Below are 22,050 nucleotides of genomic sequence, written 5' to 3' on the forward strand. Positions count from 1 at the left end.
GGTGTGTTGTTTATATTGATGATGTATTAATCTTCAGTGACAACTGGAAAGATCATCTATTCCATGTCAGTAAATTTCTTGACCGTTTAGTTCATGCTAATCTTGTAGCTAATTTATCAAAGTGTGAGTTTGGTCAAGCTAAAGTTCAGTACCTTGGGTATGTAATTGGTGATGGACATGTTGCACCACCAGGAGCTAAGGTTCAGGTTATAAGTGATCTTCCCAGACCTAAAAGTAGGAAAGAGCTACAAAGATTTTTGGGAATGGTAGGTTATTACAGGAGATTTGTTCTTAACTTTTCTATTCTTGTATCACCACTTACAGACCTACTGAAAAAGGGAGTTGAATTTGTCTGGACCGATAACTGTGAATCCTCTTTCAACAAACTTAAAGCTATTCTATTAAGTCAGCCAGTGCTCGCTACTCCTAATTTTGCTAAGCCTTTTAAGATGGCTGTTGATGCAAGTGATACAGGAGCTGGGGCTGTTTTGCTGCAAGAGGATGATCAGGGTATTGAACATCCTGTATCTTATTACAGTAAGAAGTTCACTCCACCTCAAAAGAACAACTCAACTATTGAGAAAGAGCTTTTGGCCTTGATTTTGGGTTTACAGCATTTTTCATTTTATTTGTGTTCTGGTTTTGACCCCATAGTCATTTATACCGATCATAACCCACTGAAATTCCTTAGTAAGTTTAAAGATAAAAATCAGAGATTGACAAGATGGAGTCTACTTCTTCAGGAGTATTCATTAGACATACAACATGTCAAGGGGAAAGAAAATGTTATTGCAGATTGCTTATCTAGACTTTAAACAGATTGTTTTAGAGTAATAAGAAATTTCCCTTGTAAATTTCTTTTTTCTTTGTGGGGAGGTGTTACATAGCCTATGATTTCATCATCCTTTGTGTAATTTTAACGCACAGTATGCTGCATGTTTGATCACGAGCGTGTTCTGCCTCAGTCCCCCCCTTCTACCGTTATAGTAGAGTAAGTCGTTCTCTCTGTTATACTTTGCGGGATTTTCATCTCTTTGTCCCCGTGGCTTCATTTGCGTGTCCTTATTACAAGTTGTATCAAGCTCTGCCGGCCCCTATATAATGAGCTGTCTCTGCATCATTGCCACTTAGATCTGCTCCTCATTTTGTTCACATCTCTGTCCTCCCCTGTACAGATATTATTATTGTGAGTGCTCAAGAAATCTCCAAACATCTAGCAGCTGTGTGTAATTTGAGTATAACTGTTGTTGCATTTTTTCTTGTACTGTATAGCATAAGTTTAATTTGTAGGCCTAGTGAAGTTTTTGTAATTCGTGTGGGGTTCTTTATGTCAGTCATTTTTGATAATAGTTTGTATCTGTAATTATTTATCTGGCATTCACTGAGTATTATCTGGTATCTCATTTTATCAGGGCTGACTTAGATAAATTTACTCTTGCTAATTTCGTGTTAATAGAGGCTATTGCAGTTAACCATATATTTAACCTGTTTTTGCCATTACATTATCCTTATGAGTCCTGAATGTTTTGTTGTTAGTTTGAGCATTAAACTTTAACTTGTAATTTTACCTAACTCTTTTGTTTTGAACCTGGAACTTTACGGGACAGTAGTGACTCTTCGTATTCTCACTTAAAGTGTACATTATCTTTCTCTGTTTCGTAACAATGTGACAGAAAGCGTTAGGAGAAACATATTAAGGTAGTTAGGCCATGTGAAGAGTATTTTGAATGAAAGATTGACGAGGGGAGTGTATGTGAGTGAGGTGGAGGGGAGGAGAGGGAGGGGCAGGCCAAGGATGAGACGGAGGGGAGGAGAGGGAGGGGGAGGCCAAGGATGAGACGGAGGGATGGAGTGGAGAGGTGTATGAGAGAGGGGGTGTGAGCTAGGAGCAGGGTAGTGAAATGGCGGGGGACAGGGGACGTGGAGGCGATTTGTTTGTGGCCAACCCGTATGGGATTGGGGCGTCTGGCAATGGATAGATAGACTTTGATTAATCTACGGTAGCTCCGTATGTAATATCAACAAGATCTGAAGACGAAGATGTTTTAGGAATAAATGGAACATTGGTACATTTGTATCCTTAACTGTAACCATATTGTTTTCAGATATAATGAGAGGGACCACAGCTATTTTTCTGTAAAGTTACAGCTTTACTGCTTTGGGGGTTTTCTCTAAAACATATTACAAAGAAAACACTCAGCAGATTTGAATACAGTACTTGCTGCTAGGCTAAAAGGCAAATATTCAACCAAAATTCTTGGCAAACTTTATTATCATAGGATTTTCAACCATATAGCTGAATCTCAATTAGTTTCTGGGATATTTTATTTTCAAATGTGCACTTTTTGCACCAATAATGAGTGTATGACCTTCAAAAATAGGTCGTTATATTTGACGTAAGTACTTGAATTACCCTGGGGTATCTCTTCCTGTATTATATCATGAAGATCTAAGAAAAAGTGCAAAGAAAAATAATAATACCAAAAGAACAAGCTTTGCCATATATATTGGCGAAGCTTAATAATAATAATAACAGTAATAATAATCTATCTATCTATCTATCTATAGCCCGACGCCCTAATCCCGCAAAGGGTGGCCGCAGACAAAACGCCTCCAAGTCACTCTGTCACCCACCATTTGACTCCCCTCCCCCCAACTCACCCCCCCCTCCCTCATATACCTCTCAACTCCATCCCTCCACCTCACCCTCGGTCTACCCCTCCCTCTCCCTCCCTCCACCTCACCTACATACACCCTCTTAGTCAGTCTTTCATTCTCCATCCTCTCCACATGTCCAAACCACCTCAGTGTATTTCTCCTAATCTTTTCAACCACATCCACATCTACCCCACAACGTTCCTTCACTTCTTCATTCGTCAACCTGTCCCTCCATGTCACTCCACATGCTCCTCTCAAGTAACTCATTTCCACTGCTCTCACTCTTGACTTGTTCCCCTCTTGCAAGGTCCACGCCTCGCTTCCATACGTCAGGGTAGGGATCACAATACCATCATGCAGTGACTTCTTAACTTCCATACTCACCTCCCTATTTCTCATCACTGCTTTCAGTGTGCCAACAACCTTCCTTCCCTGCTGTACCCTTTCACGTACTTCATCCCCCAAAGTTCCATCCTTACTCATCACACTACCCAAGTACTTGAATGCACTCACATTCTCCATATCCTCACCATCCAACCTCACTGCACACTCTGTGACTTCATTCCTCTCAAACACCATAACTTTACTTTTGTTTACATTAACTTTCAGCTTCCTCCTCCTACACACTGTCCCAAATTCATTCACCAAACCTTGCAACTCCCATTCATCTTCACTCAACAATACTGTATCATCAGCAAACAGCAACACCGGAAGCTTCCAAATCTCACCCTCATTCATTAGGGCCACCCCCACATCCACTGCCCTACCTTGTACCTCCTTTACGACCCCATCCATATATATATTAAACAGCCATGGAGACATTACACACCCCTGTTTCAGTCCCACATTGAGATCAAAGAACTCACTCAACTCACCATCCACTCGCACCGTAGCCCTAGCTCCCTCGTACATACTCTTCACAGCACTCAACAATTTCCCCTCCACTCCATATATTCTTAGTACCGTCCACATACCTTTCCTATCTATTCTGTCATAAGCTTTCTCCAAGTCCATGAAGGCAGCGTACACTTTCCTTCCCTTCTCTAGATACTTCTCCACTAAACATCTTAGAACAAATATCTGATCTACACACCCTTTTCCCTTCCTAAATCCCCCTTGTTCTTCTCCAACTAGCTCCTCTGTCATATGCCTAACCCTATCAATGAGTATTCTACCATATATTTTACCAGTCACACTAAGAAGGCAAATACCCCTATGGTTACCACATACTTCTCTCTCCCCTTTTCCTTTGTACAGAGGAACAATTATACCTGATTTCCAGTCCTCTGGAACCCTTCCCTCTTCCCAAGCCAATCTACACAACTTCCATATCCACTCCACAACAATCTCATCCCCATACCTAAGCATTTCACCACACACTCCATCAATTCCTGGGGCCTTTCCCAGCTTAATCTTCTTCATCGCTTCCACTACTTCCGACCTACTGATCTCTTCCTCCCTCCTCTCATCTCTTCTTCTCCCAGCCATTCCCCAACCACTTATACTCACACTGCTCTCACTCTCTACATTCAACAAATCCTCAAAGTGCTCCTTCCATCTCCTCAATTTCTCTCTCTTCTCCACCAACAATCTGTTATTCCTATCTTTCACTCCCCTACTATTTCCCCTTTCACACTGCCTTACTTTCTTTACCTCCTTCCAAAACAATTTCTTACTCTCCCTCCATTTCACACTCAGATTCCTCCCAAACTCTTCATCCACTTTCTTCTTACTCTCCTTCACCAGTCTCTTAACGTCCCTTCTCCTGCTCACATATACCTCTCTCTTCTCTCTCTCTCATCTTCTCCCCTACCTCTACTCGCCAACCATTCACCATATGCCTTCTTCTTTTGTTCCACAGCTCGTTTCACCTCATCATTCCACCATGCTGTCCCTTGCACACCCTTGCATCTCCTCCTCACTCCACAAACCGCCTCACACGCTGCGCTTATCTCTTCCGTGAATATCTTACATACGTCTTCCACCCCTTCCATCTGCTCTAGCTCATACCTTCCCAATCTTTCTTCCACTATGCTCTTATACTCTGTCCTCTTCTCACTATCTTGCAATTTCTCCACTCTTCTCACAGGAGCTGCTTCCTTCTGTCTTCCCCTTCGCCTCCTCAACCACTTTCTTTGCAGCTCTACCTTGGCCATCACTAAGTGATGGTCCGAGACTCCATTCCCCCACCCTCTCCACACCCTTGCATCCAACACTTGTCTTCTCATTCGCTCATCCACACACACGTAGTCTATCATTGCCTTTCGTTCAACAAGTTCACCATCCATCCTCCTCATTACTCTCCATGTATACCGGTGGATCATCTTATGACGAAAGTAGGTGTTGGCTATTGCCAACCCCTTACCAGCACAGATGTCCACCAAAGCACTACCATTCCCATCTACTTCCGCTGGCACACCCCACTGACCAACCACTCCATCCACTCGTACATTCCCGACTTTGCCATTCATGTCTCCAATCAACAGCACTCTCTCGCTCCTCTCAAACTTGTCCATACATGCTTCTACTCTCGCCCAAAACTCATCTTTCACTCTTGCCACTCGATCCTCTGTTGGAGCATACACACATACAATCGCCCATGCTTGTATACCTACTTTCATCCTCACCCATACAATCCTTGCACCCACTGTTCCATACTCTCTTATATTCTCCTTCCACTTCTTGCTTATCATCAGACATACTCCCTCTCTTGCCCTCTCATTCTCACTGACTCCCGCACATATACCTACACCGTATTCCCATTCTCTCATCCTTTCACCTTTCCATTTAGTTTCAGTCAATCCACATATATCCACTTTTGCATCCTCAAGCATCTGGACAATCTCTCTCTCTTTCACTTCATCATTCACTCCTCTCACATTCCACGTTCCTACTCTCAGAATGTCCTTTGTCCGTTCCTTAGTCGTCAACGTATGGTCCGTCCGGGTCCGAGGCGCTTTATTTGCTTTTTTAGTTAGTTCTTTTTACGGGGTCGGGCACTAACCCACCACCAACCCTTTTAGTCGCCTCGTACGACAAGCAGGGATACTGGGGGAGTATTCTTGAAACCCCCCTACCCCCAGGGGTCAAATGAAACCTCCAGCCTGAAAAGGGAATAGTCTTCCCGGATCGCAGTGAAGATACTGCTCTGCCGTATATAACACCCCGACTGGTACGTAAGTCGTATGCGAACGCTTCCATACGTCACATCAGCATTCGAGTGATCCGTATTCGGGATGCGGGGGAGCGCGGCACTCTTTGGCCCGAACGACGCCCCCCTGATATCCCCTTGCAGTGGCCCGACCTCAGCCGCCACGGGTTAGCCCGCCGCACCGCCCGCCCTCTCGCTCTCTCTCTCCGAGGTGGAGGAGGAGGAGAGGAGGGGGGCGACGGGTGGCGGCCCGAGTCTTTTTCGTCAATAATAACAAACGATCATTCAACGAAACCTTTCTGGTAAGTTTGTCTGGTTCCTTGATACTGTCTTCCACGGTATAAAAATTTCTGCCATTTTCAAAGAGGGTCAGTCCCCTTCCAAAACTTATAAGAGATACAAAATTGTGGAAAGGAAGGCTGATACCGTTTTGATATCTTAGAACATACTGTAGAATGTGCTCCAATTTGAGAACTACAACTACTACTTCTACTACAACTACTGCAACAACTCACCAAGTGTATCCTGGGATATCACTCCTTCACCATTGCGATCATGTGGCTTTTACATTGGGATACTACCTTCTTTTATTACACTTTAATATTATTTTGTATATCTTTCAAAACGACATGCATATTACAGAACTGGGCATGCAGTTTTCACATTCTCCCTGAATGCACAGGAGGAAACAACACATTTACTTCATTATTACATTCTTTCTTTTACCCATCATTATGATCATTACTATCATCCCTATCGTTATGAACATAGTGCTTTACTTCATGGGAATTTCCCACATATGTGTGGGAAAATTGTGGCTATATGGGAGGTGTGGGATGACACTCATTTGTGGGACTTTTCACAGGATATCTCTGGCAGTTACACTAAAGGTACATTTTTCCTCCATAAGACGAAAGAAATAGATCGTCATCATGCTCGAGGAGATACAGTACTAGTTTTTCTGAACCTCACTATAACTGACTCACACGAACTGCATGTGTCAGGGATGGGACAGGTCACCGTTGACTTGTCAAGGGGTGATGTCTCGTGTTAGGTTAATCGTGATCCTTGACAAAGACTGCTAATGGTCCCATGGAATCACAGAGTTGAGTGCTGATAATAATTTAGCATACTGCCGGAAGTACCAAAAAGGTTGGGACATGGATCCAAAGTTAAGAGGTCCACAGTAACATCAGAATATAGAGTTAATATTATTATAATCAGACGCTGCCGATGGACATTTAACCCGCCCCATCCCGACCACTTTTCCACCACTGACTCCCCCCAATCTCGACCATTATAGGAAAAATTTTTTTTTGGCTCAAACCTTCGCTTTTGGTGAGAAACATCGAAAATTCATAGAGAAATCGCTCACCTGAGGTTTAAAATACTCATTACAGGTAGGAGTACCTCCTTATCTTACTGGGTTTTCTATCAGGCTGGCACCAAAGAAAACGAGTTCTATGGGAGGATAACTATTTCACACCACTCATAAACGGTATTTATTTATTTACTTGGTACGAATTTATATGTAGTACAAGAGTATATTGGTTTTCAAGCAGTAATATAGGCATTATAAGCATTGTTTCACTCACTAATACCTGACCTTTTTTTGCCACATTACCTGATCATCATTTCTAACTGTTTCTTCCTCTAATGCTATGTAAAGTTTGTCCTCCACATTGTCACTGATTGGGGAATCACTCTGGCCCTGAATTTCGTACCGTGGCATGACATGGCTGTACTGGCCAGGTCACTGATAACAGGTGAATTGCTGAGACAATGGCATGCAGGGGGGGGAGGAGGTCATGCTGGGTAAGGCATTGTCCCTGCCTGGCATCTTGTTGAGGAAGGTGTCACGTGTATACGTACCAAAAATGACTCGCGAAAATTGAAAATTGTGCAAATTAGGGACCTTGCAATTTTTTCGCATTTATGTACGTCGACGGGATTGGCAGTGACAAAACATGTGGACATTAAAGAACGTCGACGGGAGGCCGCGGGTTAACTGATGAGTCAGTTAAGTTTTTACACATTTTCATGGCAGACAGTATAATTTTTTAGTCATACCCGACAAATTCAAATAGTTGAACAACATACTTATAGAGAATACTCTCTCTGCTGCAGCATTCTATAACCACTGTAAGTTGCTCATCACTGGCAGTTACTGTAATTGCTCTATCTACAGTAACTGTATACCCTTTAATGAAGAAACAAGCTGTCAGAGGCAAATAGCTCACAGCATTTCTACTGTTCGATGTGACAAGGTGTACATAATTACGGTATGTTGTTTACAGTATTCTATGGCCGATGCATGACTGATTTTTTTTTTTTGCTTGCTTTTATGTAATTTACAAGTAACAGTCTTCTGAAAGGAACATCATAGCTCATGTAAATAGATGCTTTTATTACTAGAAAATGTAGGCCAAAAGTTTCTATTATTTTTGTGTCGTTAAAGTGATTAATAAATTGCCTACAGTGTAAATCTGAAGAATATATAATTTTCATTAATCCTAACGAATGCCACTCTCTCCTGCAGGATGGATGCAACCAATACAGGGATATAATACAAATGCTCACTGTAGATTTTGTGGGGCGACCAAGCAGGCTCATTAACATCGTTGATCAATCACTGTGAGAGTAGGATAGCTTAAAGGCTATGTAAGTGCCACTAACAGTAGACATTAGCATCCCACTACTGAATCTAAGCATGCACTAATGGCGAACCCAGCCCGGGAAGCTAAACTGAAAATGGCTGTTTGTATTTCAAGGGCATTCGTCTGACCTACGAGAGTTATTGCTTCGCCTTAACAAAAAATCTGCTTGTCTCCAAATTTTGAAAAATCTATTTATCTCTCTATTGCCAGACGCCCTAATCCCATACGGGGTGGCCACAAACATATCGCCTCCACGTCACCCTGTCCCCTGCCATTTCACTGCCCTGCTCCCAATTCACACCCCCCTCTCTCATATACCCCTCCACTCCATCCCTCCATCTCATCCTTGGCCTTACTTTGGAAAGAAACGCATAAAAATATAGGAGAACTGTATTATAGCTTCGCCATTGATGAGAGAACCAATGAGGCAGACGTACATTGCTTTGCACTCAATGTGTATTATTACAGTTATTCTAAGTGATCTGTAGTATATGCTTTTTATTGTCTGTTCAGGCTGCAATATTACATAGCATATATACATAGTTCACGGCACAGCAAAGTCTGGTATAAAAGAAGATGGCTCAAAATTTGGAAAGTTGATTGGAATAGGATAAGATGGGGCAAATTTAAAGATAGGCCATAATAATTCACTTCCAGACTTTGGTGAAAGGTGATAATCCAAGCGTAACTGTATTTCGGAGTACTTGTCACTCCTTGCACATAGCTGCGAGTAAAGCTTCTGAAGTTTGGCTAAAGTGCTGACTTTTATCGTTAAATTGGTTTCTTAAATTAACAAAAAGCAGTGAGCTTATTTGGAAAAGGAAACAAAAGCATTTGGGGGCTGAATGCCAATCGCCCTCCAAAATATGTTGTTGACTAAGATACAAGCTGCCTACAAATTAAATTTGAAGAAAATTAGCAAAACGCTACGAAATTCAGTCACCGCGATTCACAAAAAGCCAATCCCTATTCAAAAATACATAAAGGATGGCATTCGGTCGTCTTTGATCAAACCCTCACCAAATGTAATAGGCTTTTGCACATCCACACAGCTGCCATTTTCTGAACGTTCGGTGAAAAGTCGTCCACAACTTTTCGAGATATTTTGGCAACAGACACACACACACACACACACACACACACACACACACACACACACACACACTGACAAAAACCATATTGCCTTGCCCTCCTAAAGGAAGGCAATAAATATATGGTGGCCAGTATTCGGTCTTCATTGTGCATATCTTCACCAAAAGTACTAGGCTTCTGCATTTCACATAGTTGCTGTTTCCTGAAGGTTTGGTAAAAATTCATCCACAACATTTAGACATGTTTTAGCAACACACACACACACACACACACACACACACACACACACACACACACACACACACGCACGCCACGCACGCACGCACACATGCCGACAAAAACTGTATCGCCTCGCCTTGCCAAAGGCGGGCAATGAATATACATTGTGAATAGCAACACACCAATCAGGTAGACGATTGCCACGTCTTGTGGCAAAGAATGTAATAGTTAACCAATTGAATGCCCTCCAGGTTCGTTTGAAATGGCTGCATCTACTTAAAAGTACCTTACTACTCAACTAATGAGTGATGCCTATAAAGACCTGCAGAGTAACCTGTGTATTCTGTGTACCCCAAAAAATGCTAAAGGAAATAGTTAATATTAAAGAAAAATAATATATTTCAAGCAGAGAATGCATATGTAATACAACTAACTGTATATCTCCTTGGCATGGTCTGAAATCTCATGAAAATGACAGTAAAACCTAAAACTTCTAAAGAGTCCAGATGAACTGTATACTAACTTGGAATCTGCGCATTATGGAATGTTTATTTGTGGTATACAGCTTGGACATGACTTCAGCACTTGAGATGTGAATTGCCTTCTTCCTGAAGATACATCAGTGCGTGCTGTAAAGATTTGTTATGGATCTGATAAAAGAAGTCGAGCAACGCCTTCCAGAAAATGCTGAGATAATACTTAGGTTAAAGCAGTTTCACCCAAACACTGCAACGTGCCAGTGCATAGACGGTATATCAAGAGTAGCTGCAATGTTTCATTAAACCTTTTATGATACTGATGATTTTGGAAGGTTTTAGGAAGGGAGGAGGTCATGTAGCTCAGATATCCTAAGGTCTTTCGTGGGAAAATTTCTAGAGAAGGAAAAGAATTTGTATGTGACCTTCATGGATTTGGAGAAAGCATATGACAGAATGGATAGACAAGAAATGTGGAAAATATTAAGAATATATGAAGTATATGGGAAGCTGTTGAATGCCGTGAAGAGTGTGTATGAGGACGCTATGGCTGCAGTGTGTGTGGATGGTGAATTGAGTGAATTTTTCTATCTGAATGTTGGACTGAAATAGGGATGTATCATGTCTCCATGGTTGATCAATATGCATATGTATGGGGTTATAAGAGGGATACAAGGGAGGGCAGTGGATATTGGCGCTGCCCTAATGAGAAAGAGCAGCATTTCGAAACACTGTTCTGTTGGTTGCAGGTGATACTGTACGGTTAAGTGAAGACCAAACGAATTTGGGAGAGTAAGAAACGAAATCTAGAGGTGAATGAAGGGAAGAGTAAAGTTGTGGTCTTCGAGAGATATGAAGTCATTGAGTGCACAGTGAGATTAGATGATGAAGAAATGGAAAATGTGAGTGCATTTAAGTACTTGGGTAGTGCGATGAATAAAGATGGATGTTTAGAAGATGAAGTAGTTGAAAGGGTACAACAGGGAAGAAAGGCTGCTGGTTCTTTGAAAGCAGTGATAAGAAATATGAAAGTTAGCATGGAAGTAAGTCACTGCACGACAGTACTGTGATACCAGCTCTAACATTATGGAAGCGAAGCTTGGACCTTGTTGGAAGGACAAGTCAAGGGTGACAGCAATGGAAATGAGTTGTTTGAGAGGAGCATGTGGAGTTACCTGGATGAACAGACTGACAAATGAGGAAGTGAAAGAGCGTTGTGGTATGGATGTGTATCAAATTGGATGTGGATGTGATACAAAGCGTCAGGAGAAATACACCGATGTGGTTTGGCCATGTGGAGAGGATGGAGAGCGCGAGACTATCAAGGAGAGTGTATGTGAGGTGAAGGGGGGGGGGAGACGGAGGGGGAGACCGAGGATGAGATGGAGGGATGGAGTGGAGAGGTGTATGAAGGAGGGTGATGTGAGCTGGGGGAAGGGCAGCGAAATCGTTGGGAAGACGGCGACATGGTGGCAATTTGTTTGTGGCCATCCCTTACGAGATTACGGCGTCTGGCTATAGATAGAAATTATAGATAGATGAACCTGCAAATTAACGGCAAGCAGAGTGTATAAAACAATGGCCAAAACTATGCTTAAAGTATGTATTCTGGGCAGAAATAAACTGTAAGAAAAATTAGGTGGGCAAAATGCGTTTTCAGATATGCCCTGATTATTATTGTTATCACTGTCTCTTCCATTTTCCATTCCCTCTGTTGAAAAAAATACTCTCATAATTGAATGTTGTGAACACTAAGCTGAGAAATCGCCTCAACATACAGTCCGTCGGAGCAGTTCCTCAAAGTATAGATACGGACGATGGCGACTGTCGCAGACGTCTGAGAACTTCACTCCGACCGTTCAAATGCTAAAGAAATTAAGTTATGATGATTCCTGAGCAGAGAAGGAATTAGTGACGCTTGGATATGAGATTAACGTATAGTTCAAGAAGCACTGTGAGCGCCTGCCCTAGAATTATTATTGAATATTCGAAAATATTTTGTGGAATTGACTATGGGCGCTGGAAAAAGTTTTGGGGGATTTCGTGACTTTTTGGTCAGTATGGTAACACATCATCATCATCATCATCATCATCATAACCACCATCATCACCACTCTGACCCTATATCCCACTATGAAATGGGGTACGGTGGATCCAAGAAGCATCATATAATAATTTACCCGCCTAACTTCCTTCCACATAATCGCCTTCTCTGCCACTTACCTTAACTCCCACCCGCACCCACCTACAATTCTTTACTTGTTTTCTGAGTGCGCAAGAGTAGTTGTTAGCTCTGAAAAGTGAAAAATTATTAAATCTGGACCTGCCTAGAAATCATTCAACAAAATCAGTTCTCGCCTAACATATATTGTACTCCCACGTACCATACCCACCAGCAGTTTCTTGATAATTCCGGAGTGGTAGGGTGTAGCTGAGGAGGTTGAAAGGTGCTACTTTTTGAAGCCAAATAAAAACTGGCTCTCTCAATAGTCTCCCACCTTAATGCTACACTATTATACACCATCCTACATTCATGTACACACACTCATACATCAACTTATAGTTCTTGATAATCCCCGAGTGAGAGGATGTATATACTAGCTTGTAAAGAGAGTGAGATTTAATATTATAAAAAACAGACATTTTACCCATCTAATCGTATCCTGAGCCCTCCCACACCAACAGCAGCTACCTACCCCAGGCACCCACCCACCTGCCGTTCCTTGATATTCTCCGATTGAGAGTGTGTAGTTGGTGTCTTCTGATGAGAGTGAAAAGTGTTGGTACTGGGCCCATCGTGTTTCATTGCCCCAGTCACCCAGTTCCACTCTAAGCTCATAGTTTCCTGACTGGGTTAACTGGTGGATGTACTCCAGGCCTGGCGAGAGATGGAGACAATGAAAGTTAGTGAGAGAGGGAAGACAAAGATGACGATGCAGAGAAAGACGAGTTAAGTGAAGAGGGGTTGTTGGTTTGTAATAGTGACAACAAGAGTATGGGAGCGTTATGGAAAGATGAGTATACTCCAGGCTAGAGACCCTATAGTAATGAGAGACTGGACAGTCAATATTTTCAGCTACCCGCTGATTGGTCGGCCAACACGGCGCCGTTTTTGTGCAAACGCCTCACAGCCCGGGTGCTGGCTGACTCTATATTCGTCTAAAAATACTTCTCGTCACTAGCTGTGATACATGATTCGTTGATGAATAAAATTTCGCTTTAATTGTAGTATATTTGCTAATTTCAGCTACTGAAAACTTGCGTTTTACTCTTCGTCTCTACATACGGTATGGATTTTGCTTCAAAGTACATGACACCGAGATAATCGCCGAAATACATTGTTGACAAACCAAAAAGTTGATAGCCACAAATTGGGGGTTGCTGGCAGGGGCGCACCCGGGGGGAGGGGGGCCACTGGGCCCGGGGCCCCCCTCTTAGCCCTGTGGGTCATTTAAAAATTTATATACATTTATTTCGATAACAGCAAAACATGAAAAATTGGCAAGTACAAACAAAGAGTAACACATGAGCCAGCAGCTCCCTGACTCAAAACCTGCCTGTGACTTTCCGGTAATTATCGGAATACCTGACGTCACCTCACTACCCCCCCCCCCTTAGAAAATTCCTGGGTGCGTCCCTGGTTGCTGGTGCCTTTTTGATCTTATTAATGGCTTGATTGTGTTACATTTGGGAGCAGTAACACTCATGGACCTTTTATGCGATTTTCCAACTCTCTCGTGATCCACCAAGAGGGAAATTATGGGATATTAAGGTGAAGGGAGCAAGCTGGTCTGCGAGTGAGTGCCGTCGGTTTTGCTAGGCAGGTTTTATTAATTTGATATATGTTTGGCCCACATCCACAGGGGGAGGTAAGCCTAGATAATATCCCGATGGAAACCACTTTACCACAATTATCAGTATCATGAAAAACAAAAGTCTTTACATTCAACCAAAACTTCATCAAACTTGAAAACCGCAGGCAAAATATGTAAACACTGCTGCTGTTAATCGATCTAGTGTCGTCTGGCAACTCGTCCCGGTCTTTTTATGCTTCGAAATTAGGCAAGCTGATACATGGAGGAAAATCTCCTTCATATACAACTTTGCATTAAAGCACCATTTGTGCAAACGTGGCAGGACAGATGTTCAAAAACGCGCCATAAAATATGAAAAGCAGTAAATGGTCTACTGTTATCTAGCAGTGATCACTGATCTTTATACGTATTTGAGTGATGCCCAGCAAACATACATTCTTTGCACCAGCATGGCAGCTGTCCAGTGTCCAGTCTCTCTTTCTATAGGGTCTCTACTCCAGGCTTGGGGAGACAGAGAAAAGTTGGTGAGAGAATGTCAAAGAGTAATAGTGGGTGACCGGGAGTTTGTTGAGAGTGAAAGAAGGGGAGAAAGGAATGACAGAGAATGTTGTGTTGGCGGGCATTTGAGTAGGGAAGAATTAAAGGGAGATTCAGATGTGCTAGGGGCCTGGGGAGTGAATCAGAGACGATGAATAAATGAGAAAGAAGGGAGAAAGCAGGTAGAGGAGAAAGAAAGTGATGAGTACAATTGGGAGAGAGTAAGGACAGGGAGCAGAGGAAGTGAAAGTACAGTAAAGGCAGACGAAGGGAGGTAGGAAGGTGAGATCAATGACGAGACAGACATAAATAGCCGTAAAGGAAGGATCAAAGAATATCACATTGGACTATAAGTAACTTTAATACTTTACGCTTCTATTTAGCCATGATTTCTCACATTCTTCGGCAATATCTCTTCGCACACACACACACACACACACACACACACACACACACACACACACACACACACACACACACTTTGCTACTCACCCAGCCAGTACTCTCCCTCCAGATCTCCAAAGCCCCATTTATACTCTGCCCAGCCCCTAAAGAAATCCACAACGGGATGGGGAATGTCCCTGGTTGTAGACCCGCGCCTCTGTATCACAGTCCACCCCTCGCCCCGATCTTCCTCAAGATCACACCACACCTGAGGATAGACAAATAAAAATAGAGATACGTTAATAAATATATAAATGCCTACATAATACAGATAGGTAAATGGAAAGATAGACTGACAGACAAACAGACAGACAGATAAAGACAGACAGAGATAGGAAAATGATTTAAGAATTCAGTACATAGACAGGATGATTAATAGGTAGACTGCAGGTATGTTGAAGGCATGGAGTCATATCATCACACTTAAATTAAACTATGTGAAAATGATACCGTATGAGAAGTAGTCTGAAATCTCCTAGAGAGTTAAGTAGAGGAATATATATATATATATATATATATATATATATATATATATATATATATATATATATATATATATATATATATATATATATATATATATATATATATATATATATATAATCAGCCGTTTTAGTGTCCTCTGCAGGACCGGCCTATCCCGACCAAAGCAGGGAGGATACAGCCAATGTATCTCTACCAAGTGGCTTAGGCTATCTGGTAGAGACTGTATGTAGGGTAAGAGGTGCTTTTAAGTGTGATTGTAGTGTTGGAGTGGCTTTGGATGTGTGTGTAGTCTGTGAACCAAGTGTAATCGGCCCTCTCAAGCCGACTGGGTGCAAGCATACTTTATAGTACGAGACACTGGTTCAACCACAGCACCCCTTATGTCCGCCAAAGAAGTACGTGGCGAAAGAACGCTCCCAAAGTTTATTACCCTGGCGGGGAGCGAACCCTCGTTCTCCCATGTACGAAAACGCACACTCTACCACTATACAACAGAGGCTCTCTGTATATATATATATATATATATATATATATATATACAGAGAGAGAGAGAGTGCTGGTAGTGAGACGTGATTGTTGCTTATACTTTCAGAAAAAAGAAAACACAAAAACACAGCCACAGTTAAAGACAAGATTACAGTAGGGTGGGAGAGGGTACAATAAAAAAAAAAAAAAATACCACCACACGTACTTGAAGAGAAAATTTGCACCCATCGCTCTAAACAAGTGTAATTTTGTCATTAAATCATCTTTGAAATTCCTAAAGAACTCAGTTCATTATCATCACTGTGTCAAAAAACCTCGGCTGCAAAACAGATAAAAGTGTTAGAGTTTCAGAGTGGCTAATCCTTGCACTGCGTAGGGTTTCTCTCCTCTGAATAAACAGTCAAGAATTAGTGAGGGTAAAACTGATAAGCTGCTTCTCGAGGCTCGAACCATTTAACCCTGGGCCCTGACTTGTTTTTTTAGACTTGCCACCTCTAAACGATTCTATAAAACTCTTGAGAGGCTTTCCGAAACAGAGGCATGGGATATAAATTTTATTAATTCCATCACCTCAACATCTCTAAGCCAAAAAAAAAAAAAAGCTTCGTATCAACAAAAAAAATTGTTCTCCGCTTGCCTGTCATTGTGACTTCTCAGTTGAATTATATCTTCCAGCGGTAGCACGAAAAAAACAATTAATCTTTCCTGTCGGTGTCAAGAGGGTTAGCATCTGTTTGTTTTCGTCTGACAGAATTAGGCAACTTCTACAATTCGGTTACTAAATCGTACTAGTATGGACGTCGATGCGCTTTAGTTCTGAGGAAAGAATGATGGTCCTTGATTGCTAGTTAAATTTACACTCCCATCTGACTAAACTTGGTCATCAGTTAAGCTGAACAAGAGATAGGGATCGTTATCAAATGAGCACCCACGCAGTAGTAGTGATTGCTTTTATCTCTTATACGACAGAAGCCACTCGTAAACTGAATAAAATCGTCTCCTGGTAGCTTCGGTCTCTCTCTCTCTCTCTCTCTCTCTCTCTCTCTCTCTCTCTCTCTCTCTCTCTCTCTCTCTCTCTCTCTCTCTCTCTCTCTCTCAAGATGCGACTTCAGGTAACGGATAAACACATGAAAGAGAGAGAGAGAGAGAGAGAGAGAGATGGGAGGGATTCCAACATCTCAACTTTTCTGCCTTCTTCTTCCATCCTCTTAACCTCTTCCTTTCTCCCTCCACGCTCTTCCACTACTCGCCTGTTCCCATTCATGCCCTCCTCTCCCCACTCTCTTCCAGCCTCTCTTTCATCTCATTTCCATCCTCTCCCACACTCTATCTCTTCTCAGCTACCTCATCTTCCCACAGTCTTTTATCGTTTTCCTTTACCCTTCCCACCCTCTCTTCCACATTGTCTTCCTTCATTTGCCATCTTCTCCAACCCATTTCCTTTCGCTGTTCCTCCTACCTCTTCTTTTAGTCCGCCCTTCCCCTAGTTCTCCTCCCTCTTTCAGTATCTTTCACCTTCTGCTCTTTTCTCTCCAAACTTCCACCCTTTTCCTTCTTTTATTCCTTCTACCTCTTCTTTTTGTCCGTCCTCCACCTAGTTCTCCTCCCTCTTTCAGTATCCTTTACCTCCTAATTCTTCTCTCTTCAAACCTCCTCCCTCTCACCTACTCTCTTTGTCGGGACAGCCACACACTGGATGATGTTACAGATCCCGACCATGCCGAAGTCAACACTTAAGGCAAAAGTTTACAATGCCGGTAAACAAGTGGGTCAGGGTTCACATGCTCCAGGACTACCTGACACACTCATCAATCTTGGTGTAGGACCTAAACAAGGACAAGATGACCAATAAGCAGAGGGAAATCGAGAAGAAGAAAACGGAGAAGAAGGAAATGAAGAGGGAGATGAAAATGGAGATGAGGAAAATAATGTTATACGCACAGAGTGTCGCAAGTTATTGAAAGTGGCATACAAAACTATTAAAAATAGGCATCATGAGGAGATTAGAACAAAGACTTAGGAAGCATGAGAAGCTGCAGAGATGACCTAGCGACGGCAGGGGACGGGACAAGGAAAATCGCAGTAGAGGGAGGAAATAAGGAAGGGAAATAGGAGAGGACAGTAAAACATGCGAGGGTGCTTGACAATTTTAATGTAGGGCAGGCTTTTGTAGAGTACCAAGGATCCTTTGTGGAGCATGGAGTGAGAAACAGAGGCTATTTGAGAGAGTACTGCTCAAGTGAGTCATTATTTTAATAAGGGGTCACGAGAAAGGTACCCATAAAAACATCATTAATTTTAGTAAGAGGTCACGAGAAAGGTACCTATAAAAGCATCATTGCTTTAAGAAGTCACGGTAAAGGTACCCGTCAGTGCATCATTAATTTTAAGTATATGTGTATCAAGTACGGGACAAGACAGCTCAAGTAAGGCGCAAAACATTGCACCTGGAAAAGGATATAAGATCTGTCATAGGGGATGACCAAGCAGAGAACAGAATTAGGTGGCCGACAGAAGGGACAAACTGGACGAGTGTTTAAGGAAAACAGAAGTTCTGCTAAGAGAAGCGGATACTCACATGACCATGGACGGCAAAAGGAAGCTGGTGAATGGAAGTGAGTGAAATATGGAGATTGTGAGTATACATGACAAGGGAATTTAACATGCCCCAAGCATCTTTTAAAACCGCCAGTTAACTTCTGCTCAGTATCCAGCAGTAACTAAATGTCAATGCTAGTCTCAGGTCGTGGGGATAATTATAGTGGTTATTTTTGAAGCAAGTATGAATTCAAGTGAACATACAATACTTAAAAGTGAGTCGTTATGTCATACTGAACTACACATAATTGTGTGAACTCTCCATGTATTGAGTGCCTTGTTTCCATTGGTGCTGCTAAAGGAATGTCATTGCCTTGCACAAAGTTATTAATAGTCAAGTGGAAAGTGCATCTGTGTTTGGAACCTCGGTGTGAGAAAGCTTTTCCTAATGGTCCAGGAGGGAACTGGGTCAGAAACGGACATACAGTGTCACATTTCCTAACTTTAATGTTACACAGATTTTCTCTGGACATCTATCCATAATCCCTACAGCTGTTGTTCTCACGCTACTAATTCCTATTAATAACAGTCAGATATCGTGTTCCGTAAAGATGAGTGCGAGGCATGTAAATGATTACTGAGGGAGTGTACAGCAGAACATCTTTTGCTACCCTTCCGCTTCTGTCATTCTTCTTTTCACCCCTATCCACTTTCCACCACCACCCTTTTGCCCTTTCTATCATTTCTCCCATCTCTTCTCCACTCTTCCCCATCAGCCTCCCACGCCATCCCTTTCTCCCACCTTATTTTTTTTTTCTATCATAACCACTCTCTTCCATATATTCCACCCTATTCCATCACGATTTGTTCTCTTCCACCCTCTACCCTGCCCTCTTCCAATACTTTTTAGTCTCTTCCACTCTCTCCTCTTCCGTTTTCCACCTCTTCCACTCTCTCCTCTACCCTCTTCCACACCTTCTACCTCTTCCACCGTCTGTTCAACCCTCTTTCACTGTCATTCACCACTCTTACATCCTTTTCCATCTCTTCCACACTCTCTTCTACCGCTTCTCGTCACTCTTCCACCCTCTTCCACCCTCTCCCTCAAGCGTAATTACGTTTTTAACCCTGTATCATTAAGGACACAATTTTAGCGTCATTTCGGTGTTTTTGTTTCTCCTCTTTTTCCACATTTAATTATATCTCCATAAAAATGCAGGATCAGTATTAAATTGTCCTTCCCCGTAGCTTAAACCGGCGACTATACTGCTCTTTAATTGTCTTTCATTATGTAGTGGAAGTAACCCCTCCATTTCGGTGACGTAGTTTATTGATATATCTGTGTTGCCTCCAGACGATTTTGTTCAGCTCAGTGAGGGCTTTTGTAGTGTAGCAGTAAATGAAGCCTGTATCTTACCTGTACAGTGCGAAAAATGTTTCATAACCTCAGAAAACAAAAGAAAAACAAAGGAAATCGCCTTTTATTAGCAATAATGAAAACAACGTCATTATAAGACAGGATAAAATTACTGGAAAACCCCATCAGCCTCTCGGGGTTCGAATCATTGCGCCTGTAGTATATGACCTTCACCCCGACAAACGCCCGAGACCACTAATCCACCAGGCGTCCTCGAACTATAAAATGCTGAAATTCACACACATGCTAATTCCCTTGCTGCATTTATTTATACCTTTTTTTTTTTTAAGGTCAACAACAATAAAAAAAAAGGCGGTCTGTTATAACTAGTTCTTACTTGTACCAAATGAGTGTTATTAACCTCAGGGAAAAATCATATCCAGTAATGATACAAAAAAAGGTATACTAAACTCCTTCAGGTCAAATATTTTCTTCTAATCTGCATAATAATGGCGGTATAGCAAGAATGTAGTGTTAAAAAGAACATCGCAGTGTAAAGACCATTTGTTTTTGTAGAACGAACAAGGGGAGTACAGAGTGGAGTCTTGTTTTCCCGATCGTCTTGGTAAATAAAATATTCGTTTTGAGTCAAAATGGATCGTATATTTATTTGAGAAACGCAGTACGGAACAATATTGTTATATATTAAGTCATGTGCGTGTGTGTGTGTGTGTGTGTGTGTGTGTGTGTGTGTGTGAGAGAGAGAGAGAGAGAGAGAGAGAGAGAGAGAGAGAGAGAATCAAACCAATATTACGAACATCAGATCACAATCAACATAGCATATAATTAGCAATGAAGCTAACAACACAGCAATCACATAGCCTCATCCAACATACCCCATAAAACAAACACGCACAAGCACACAAATCCTTCCAACACACGCACACGAAGACACACAAGAAAAAGACATACGTCTGTGTTAAGAGTGTTTATGTCACTATTACGACGGACTCAGGAGACGCATTCCACTGTTCCACGAGGAAGAAGAGGGAGGAAGAGGAGGAGAAGAAGGAGGAGGAGGAGGAGGAGGAGGAGGAAGAGGAGGAGGAGGAGGAAGAGGAGGAGGAGAAGACGAAGAAGAAGAAGAAGAAGAGGAGGAGGAGGAGGAGGAGGAGGAGAAGGAAGAGGAGGAGGAGGAGGAGGAGGAAGAGGAGGAGGAGGAGGAGGAGGAATGACAATAATTGCGAGAATGAAGACAAGTTAAAGGCATTCAGAGAGCGCATACCTCCGGCAATGATGATATCAGACAACGCAGATCACCACCAAAATTTATTAACTCTTCCTTGACCCATGACCCAAACATCCACAAAATTTAATTAGAATCCATCAGTAATATATTCAGGTAGCTTCTGGACAAAAAGACAAAAAAAAAAAAAAAAAAAAAGTCCTGAACCGTAACTCGAGCTCAATTCCCCACCAGAACTTAATCAACCCTTCTTTGGCCCATGACCCGCATACCGACGAAAATCCATTGCATATTAATAACCTTTTGAGATAACTTGTGGACATGCAGGCAAGCAAACAGACAGAAGTGAATATGCAACCTCCTACAACTTCGCTTGCAGAGGTAAAATTAAAGAATAGGGAAGATATGAGGCGGAGGAGTAAAAGAATTGTGAGGGTGATAAGGAGGAGGGGGAAAAAGAAAAAGGAAATGGAGGAGGTCGAGAAGTATTTAAGGAAAAGGAGAAACATGACATTTGGAGAACGCATGCCTCCGCCAAGGCCTACGAATATACCAGGCAACTCAGAATCACCTCCATAATTAAATCAACTCTTCCTTCGCCCATGATCAACGTATCCACAGAGATTCACTGAAATCCAGCAATAACACTTTGAGATATCTTGTGGACAAACAGACAAACAGAGGTGAATGCATAGCCTTGAACTTTAGTTGGCAGAGATAAAATGTGGCAGGGGATAGAAAGGCATGGATACCACAGGGGAGTGAGTTATAGTTAAGTAGTTTTTTTTTTTTCTGTGTCCGACTCTGGGCATAGGCTTCACAGCCTGCTCCCAAGGCCCAATAGTTCTCCTACATACCATACACCTCTACATGTCACCACTTCGGCGC

The 22,050-nt window shown here is 42.2% G+C and overlaps 1 protein-coding gene across 1 annotated transcript in view; it reads right to left on the bottom strand.

Annotated features, from left to right (window-relative positions):
* The window catches only part of LOC145409320 (uncharacterized), a 554,443-nt gene that overhangs the window by 25,187 nt on the left and 507,206 nt on the right, over positions 1-22,050 (bottom strand). The window contains exons 11-12 of the mRNA XM_080279791.1: positions 15,098-15,257; positions 12,967-13,131 (exon numbers count right to left, since the gene is read on the bottom strand). Coding sequence (XP_080135917.1) covers positions 12,967-13,131; positions 15,098-15,257 — 325 coding nt within the window. The remainder of the gene's footprint in view (positions 1-12,966; positions 13,132-15,097; positions 15,258-22,050) is intronic.

Source organism: Coenobita brevimanus, chromosome 80 (genome assembly GCF_032717465.1).
Source record: "Coenobita brevimanus isolate Jiangsu-jjx chromosome 80, ASM3271746v2, whole genome shotgun sequence".
NCBI classification, from domain to species: domain Eukaryota; kingdom Metazoa; phylum Arthropoda; class Malacostraca; order Decapoda; family Coenobitidae; genus Coenobita; species Coenobita brevimanus.